General features: G+C 47.8%; 1 protein-coding gene across 1 annotated transcript in view; it reads right to left on the bottom strand.

Moving 5' to 3' along the window:
- Echs1 (enoyl-CoA hydratase, short chain 1) overlaps window positions 1–7,016 on the bottom strand; it is a 10,762-nt gene continuing 3,746 nt past the window's right edge. Inside the window, exons 4-8 of the mRNA XM_005351459.2 lie at window positions 6,807–6,906; window positions 5,827–5,931; window positions 5,077–5,196; window positions 2,312–2,379; window positions 1–496 (exon numbers count right to left, since the gene is read on the bottom strand). Coding sequence (XP_005351516.1) covers window positions 431–496; window positions 2,312–2,379; window positions 5,077–5,196; window positions 5,827–5,931; window positions 6,807–6,906 — 459 coding nt within the window. The 3' untranslated portion in view covers window positions 1–430. The remainder of the gene's footprint in view (window positions 497–2,311; window positions 2,380–5,076; window positions 5,197–5,826; window positions 5,932–6,806; window positions 6,907–7,016) is intronic.

Below are 7,016 nucleotides of genomic sequence, written 5' to 3' on the forward strand. Positions count from 1 at the left end.
TGAGCTGAAACTGAACTGACATAGTCGCTTTAATTGAATTATTGTGCACTCAGAATCAGCAGACCAGGCAGGGTCACTTCCCACTTGATGCCACATCCTGAGCTGTGCACTGTTGACAGTGCACAGGGGTATGTATGGGTGGCCCAAGCATGCACCTGCCTCTGAAGTGAAGTAAAAAAAAAAAATAAAAAAAATAAGAAATCAAGACACCTTGAATGCTTCCCAGATTTCTGATTTAGACTGTGAGAGATTGACTTCCAACACTGGGGAAGGTTGCAGGCCACACCACGGGTACCTGAGCTGTGGTTACAGCTCCGAAGACTTTGGTAGGAGCTGTGGCCTACACTACCCATTAGGACAATTTATTTGCCTTTCAATTGACAGGCGAAGCTTTCCTCTCCAACATGGCACAAGGCTCAGCTGCCAGTTCTCAGTGGTCTTTGAAGTTGGCCTTCCTTTTCTCCACAAATGCGGCCATTCCTTCTCTCCGGTCGTCCTGGAAGGAAAAGGGAGAAGGGAGGTGAAGTCTGCATCCTCCTATTGGGCCCCGTGGATGACGCCTGCATCTCCAAAGTTCTCTTATGTTCTCCTCCTTGCCTGTTTGCCAAGCTCATCGACAGGGCAGTGATTCTGCAATGGGCCCACCTGCTGCCCATGAAAGATGGTATTCCCCACACACAGTGCTATGCTTGGGGACAGGGAGGTGTATACCACACAGGACACAGTCCCTCAGGAGGCATGACAAGAGCACCAGTAAACCCGTGTCCATAGCACCTCTGGACTGGGCAGGGCGTGAGCTGGGACTCTTTCACAGAACTGTGGGGCAGCAACAGAACTTTGCTTTACACCTGCCTCTTCCTTAGCCCGTGGAAGCACAATGTGCACACTTCTTCACTTCTTCCTCAGGGGCCCGAACCATTTAAAATCTTTTTTTTAATTTTTAAGTGTGTGTGCGTGTGTGTGTGTGTGTGTGTGTGTGTGTGTATGTGTGCGCACGCACGTGTGCTCATGCATGCATGCAGTCAAGTGCAGGAGCAGCACGGAGATCAAAGGTGTGATATTCTGGAGCTGGAGTGGCAGGTGATGGTGAGCCAGCTGATGTTCATGTAGGAAGTAAACTCAGGTGCTCTGGAAGAACAGTGCATGCTCTTAACTGCTGAGCCAACTCCCCAGCTCCTTAAATGCATGCATGTGTGTGTGCGTGTGTGTTAATAAAACACTTAGCGCTGGGACAGTGGTGCAATGGATAGTGCATCTGATAATCAGAAGATTCTTTTTTTTTAATATTTATTTATTTATTATGTATACAATATTCTGTCTGTATGCCTGCAGGCCAGAAGAGGGCACCAAACCCCATTACAGATGGTTGTGAGCCACCATGTGGTTGTTGGGAATTGAACTCAGGACCTTTGGAAGAGCAGGCAATGCTCTTAACCTCTGAGCCATCTCTCCAGCCCCTAATCAGAAGATTCTTGATTCTTTCTTTTTATTTTTGGTTTTTCAAGACAGGGCTTCTTTGTATAACAGTCCTAGCTGTCCTAGAACTAGCTCTTGTAGACCAGGCTGGTCTTGAACTCACAGAGATCCACTTGCCTCTGCCTCCCAAGTGCTGGGATTAAAGGCATGCACCACCACTACCTGGTTGATCAGAAGATTCTTTAAAACATCTAGACATGACCTTCTGATAAGAGGTAAACTGTAGCCAAGCAGGGTACCACACTCCTTTAATCTCAGCATTCAGGAGGCTGGGGCAGGCAGAGCTCTGTGAGTTCAAGACCAGTCTGGTTTATATAGTGAGTTGCAAGCGGTCAGGACTACATAATGAGACCTTGTCTCAAAGTAAGCAAACAAAGAAAATAAAAAATAGGGGTTGGTGGTAGACAGCAGTTAAAAGCACTGATACTCTTGAAATAGGATCTGGATTTGGTTCCCAACACTTACACGGTGGCTCACAACAGTCTCTAACTTCAGTTTAAGGTACCTAGTGCCCTTTTTTGGTTTCTGCATGCACCAGACATGCATACAGCATATTTACATACACATAGGGAAAATGCTTATACATATAGGATAAGCAATATTTAGAGATGGTTTCTCTGTGGCAAAGGCTGGTCTCAAACTCCTGGACTCCAGCAATTCTCCTTGTCCCCTGGCTCCTAAGTGTTGGGACTACTGTGCCCAGCTATGAACTCCACTTTAATATAGAAGCTGCTGTTCAGTGGTGTAATGCAAGGGCTGCTTTGCAAAGCTACATTCTTTACATTCATTACAACAGAAATGAAGTGGAATGCTAAGCAGAATACTTGGTACTCACAGTGGCAAAGGTTGAATAGAAGAGCTTCTTCTCCAGCTTATTCCCTTCTGTTAAGGTCATTTCGAAGGCTGAAAAAGAAGTCCTGAGGTCACAAACTAAAATGCTGAATGTGGGGGTACCCATGTAGGACTGTGACCCATAGAAACCGAAATGCTGAATATGGGGGTACCCATGTTGGATTGACTGTGACCCGTAGAAACTGAAATGCTGACTGTGGGGGTACCCACGTCGGACTGACTGTGACCCGTAGAAACTGAAATGCTGACTATGGGGGTCCCCACGTTGGACTGACTGACCCGTAGAAAGGGCTACAGGCTGTGAGGCCTCCATGCTGATTTAGCTCTCCTCACTTTTCAAGTGCATCACCTGTGTTGAGGTGGCCGCGGAAACAAACTGCTCTCCTAAGCCTCCCAAACACCTTGGTGGTGTCCAGAGTCCTCAGAAGGCAGAAGCAACAGAACTGAACAAAGGACAAACAGCAGGATCTGTCCAGCTATGAGGACCAGAGGTAGCTGACAAAACTGAGCACAGAAGCCCAGGAAGCACAACAAGCAGAGAGAATGGCTAGGCAGCAGGGACAGCACCTGCCTGGGCTTCTGTGCCAGCACAGGAAGGACTCTGATGCTCCCTGCATGCTCCACACACAGCTGCCTCTATAAACATCAGTGCATCTGCTCATGGCCAGCAGCAACCCTGAAGGGCTGCTGTCCCCTCTGGAGGCAGCACAACCTTTCTAGGCCACATCTTTTGCCCCCAAGCCGATTCTACAGAGCAGAGACATAGTAAATGCTGTGATAAACTGTTACATTAAGACTCCATTCCTGGGGCTGGAGAGCTAATGCAGTGGCTCAGAGCACTTGAACTCTTGCAGAGGGAGCTGGCGTTCCCTTCCTGGAACCCACAGGGAGGCAAGGGCACAACTGTCTGTAACTCCACTTCCAAGGGGCCCCTTGTCCTCCACTGCACCATGCAAGCATGATGTTCATACCCATATGTACCCAAACACTCACACACATAAAATAAAAATCAATGAAATATTTAAAATAACCACAAAAACTCAGGTTGTTGTACCTATTTGACAAGCTGGGTGTCCCACAAACCCTTGTGACTAAGGCTCTGCGAGATCTGACGCCCTCTGCTGGCCTCTATGATGGAGAACAGTATGTTCAGGCTCTGCGAGATCTGACGCCCTCTGCTGGCCTTTGTGATGGGGACCATTACGTTTAGGGGAGAAATTAACTGTGGTAAGCTTGTAAAAACAAAATTACTTTTTAACTTCTATAAGCCATGAGGAAGTTGCTCCTACCTCAAATATACTCTGTCAGGTGGCCCGAGGTGGCCACTTCCTGGTGCAGTTGGACTATTCTTATAAACTTGCTGATTGTTGCAAAAATATTTCACCACCTCACAGGCTAACTGTTCAGTTCTGCTTTTGTATGAAATGCTTGCTTGCTTGGAAGGCTGAGGCACCTGTCTGTCTGTTACAAAATCAGGCCTTACCTAGAGAATTCTCTCAGGTTGGGTCCTAGACAATCTCTTTTTAGTACAAAGTCTCTAATTTACTAAAACCAAAACTTGAGTCAGATTGGTGACTCTCTGAAGAACCCCAGAGCCACAAAAGCCTCCACACGTGAAAGGTACACATACCCACACACATATACACACATGTATATAGTCTCACACACATGCTAATAAATAACGTAAACATATTTTTAAACAAGACTCCAAGCTTTGCCGGGTAGTGGTGGCGCACGCCTTTAATCCCAGCACTCGGGAGGCAGAGGCAGGCGGATCTCTGTGAGTTCGAGACCAGCCTGGTCTACAGAGCTAGTTCCAGGACAGGCTCCAAAGCCACAGAGAAACCCTGTCTCGAAAAACCAAAAAAAAAAAAAAAAAGACTCCAAGCTTGGTGTAGTGATACATGCCTACAATCCTAGCAACGAGGCAGGTGGATCCAGAGTCTGAGGACAGCTTCAGTTATAGAGGGAGACCTTGCCTCAAAATCCAAACAAAGGGCTCTGCCACAGGGCTCGGTGGATAAAGCCATCATCGCCAAGCCTAACAACAGCTGGAATTCAATCTCTGGAACCCATATGGTGGCAGAGACAACTGATTCCTCATGTTAGTCCCTGACCTCTACATGTGCACTGAGGGATGACCTCCTCAATAAATCAAAACGTGAAATAAAGAGGTAAATAAATGGGTACATCTAAAGAGAGGAAGAAAAGGACGAGGCAGCTCTGAGGAAGGCCGGTCAGGCCAGCTTCATGAGTTGAGGGAACTGATGAAGATTCTTCATGTGAGCTGCGCTACTGCAGACAGCAGCTACAGCCCCTTTGCATAACCAGAGCATAGGTGAGGAGGGAACCCATTCAATCCAGGCCCCCAGAGACAACTCTCCCTTGAACCAGTGACTTCCTATGGCTCCATTCTTGATCTTCCCTCTGTACCTGACGCTGCATTGCCAATATGTCTTAGGCCTGGCCTCCAGGCTTGGCTCCTGGTATAAAAAGATACTCAGAGTATCTTGACAGAGATTTGAATGACCAAAACCTGGAACACTATGGCAAACTGCAATCCTGAGAACTTTCCCATTGCTGCCTGGGACAAGGTAGGGAAATTTGGAACCTCCCAGCTTCATCTATGCAATTCTGAGGACCCTCCCACTTGCTGCCTGGGACAAGGTGGGGTGATTTGGGACCTCCCAGCTTCATCTGTGCAGTTCTGAGGACCCCTCCCACTCGCTCTTCCCAGAAGACTCCTACCTGCATTCACAGATTCTTTTGCCATGGCTACGATAATTTTGGAATTGCCGGCGATTTTTTCTGCACATTTGATTGCCTCTTCAACCAGTGTTTCAACAGGAAAAATCTTGCTTACAAGACCTAAAATATGAAAAGTATGACTAGCACACAGAAACATCATTGTCCACTTCCTTTGGAGCCCAGTGACACTGAAAGGCCAGTTCTGAGTCCTAAACACGGGACGGCTATCCCTAGCAGTGGGTGACTGTGCTCTCCACGGCCAGCTTCCAGTCCCTGAACTCTTAAGTTGCTCAGGTCATGGTCTCTACAAGAGAACCTGAGGTCTATGGTCACTGCCAAGGGCAGGGAAAAGACTGGCCTTTAAGGGGCTTTGAAGGGCAGTGGGAAGAGAAGTTATTGTTTCTTTCTTTCTTTCTTTTCTTTTTTTTTTGGGGGGGGGGCTTTTCGAGACAGGGTTTCTCTGTAGCTTTGGATCCTGTCCTGGAACTAGCTCCTGTAGACCAGGTTGGTCTTGAACTCACAGAGATCCACCTGCTTCTGCCTCCCAAGTGCTGGGATTAAAGGCACGCGCCACCGCTGCCTGGCAAAGTTATTATTTCTAACCTGAACATATGTTGCCACTCTCTTGTGCATAACATATTTCAAGATATAAAACTCAGTGCCAGAACCTTAGGGCTCCAATGCCAGGTACCCATGGGGACACCAGATGTAGCCCGAGCCTCCCCCAACTCACAACATCAGATTACCCACCTGCTTGCTTAGCATCCTGGGCTGAAATGCGGTCACCAGTGAGGACCATCTCCATTGCTAATGACTTGCCAACTGCACGAGTGAGTCTCTGAGTGCCCCCTGCACCTATAGGGAGAGATTTGTGGTCTCAGCTGGCTCTTCATCATGAGCCATTGAGAAGAAACCCAGGTCTGGGAAGCAGCTCAGTGACAGAAGGTTTAGCACGCATGAGACCCTGGGTTCTTTCTCAGCATCAAAAAGGAAGAAAGAAAAACCACATTGGCTCTTTTTCTACAATCCTGGACGGTTCTAGGTTTCTCTGAAAACACGTGCTAGACCAGATCCCAGTATCAGCCTTCTCCTCTGCAGACCTGAACAAATACACTGAACTCACTGCTCAGGATCTCAGAACAAGCCTGGTCAAGCCCAGAGAGCAGTAGAGGCCTCCTCTGAGCATGGCCTCTTCCCTTGGGGCTCAAATCCACCTTCTACCAGGTCTACCAGGTGGCCCCTGAAGAGCAATGGGATTGTTTTCTTACAACATCTCAAGGCTTTCCCAGACAGCGGGGACTTTGCTACAGTCTGATAGGGACTCAGGAAGGCCACCTGACCTGCTACGCCAGTGACACAGGAGTGGACAGAGCCAGAGTCATGGGACAGAGTTTTTGATGCAAGCCCATGGCTAATCACCTCTGTTCCAAGCTTCAGGTATACAAAACTCTTAAAGGTATATGAATCACGAGCAGAAAGAACCGCCGTGGCTAAAAGCCAGTGTCAACTGTGTGTGATATTGTCAGATTTAGGATGAGAATATTCATAAGAGCTGGGCACGTCTGAGGCTTGCAGGCTGTGCTGAGCTTCATGGGCTCTGTCCTTCAGGTGCTGGTTGGCAGAGAGAAAACTGAACAGACAAGAGTCATCCATCTGGGGCCTGTGGTTGGATGCAGCCACGGGGCTGAGTCTCAGGCTTGCCTTGTTACAGCTGACACATTCTCTCTCACCTGGGATGGTCCCCAGCAGGATTTCTGGCTGTCCAAACTGGGCTTTCTCACCGGCATAGATGATATCACACATCATGGCAAGTTCACAGCCCCCACCAAGCTGAAAAAAAAAAAAAGTTCAAAAAAAGCAGGTGGATTTTACCAGAGGAACCAAGGCAGAAAGTCACTCTATTGGCTTAAATAACTTTTCTAAATCCATGAAATAGTCAG

Source organism: Microtus ochrogaster, chromosome 8 (genome assembly GCF_000317375.1).
Source record: "Microtus ochrogaster isolate Prairie Vole_2 chromosome 8, MicOch1.0, whole genome shotgun sequence".
Taxonomy (NCBI): Eukaryota; Metazoa; Chordata; class Mammalia; order Rodentia; family Cricetidae; genus Microtus; species Microtus ochrogaster.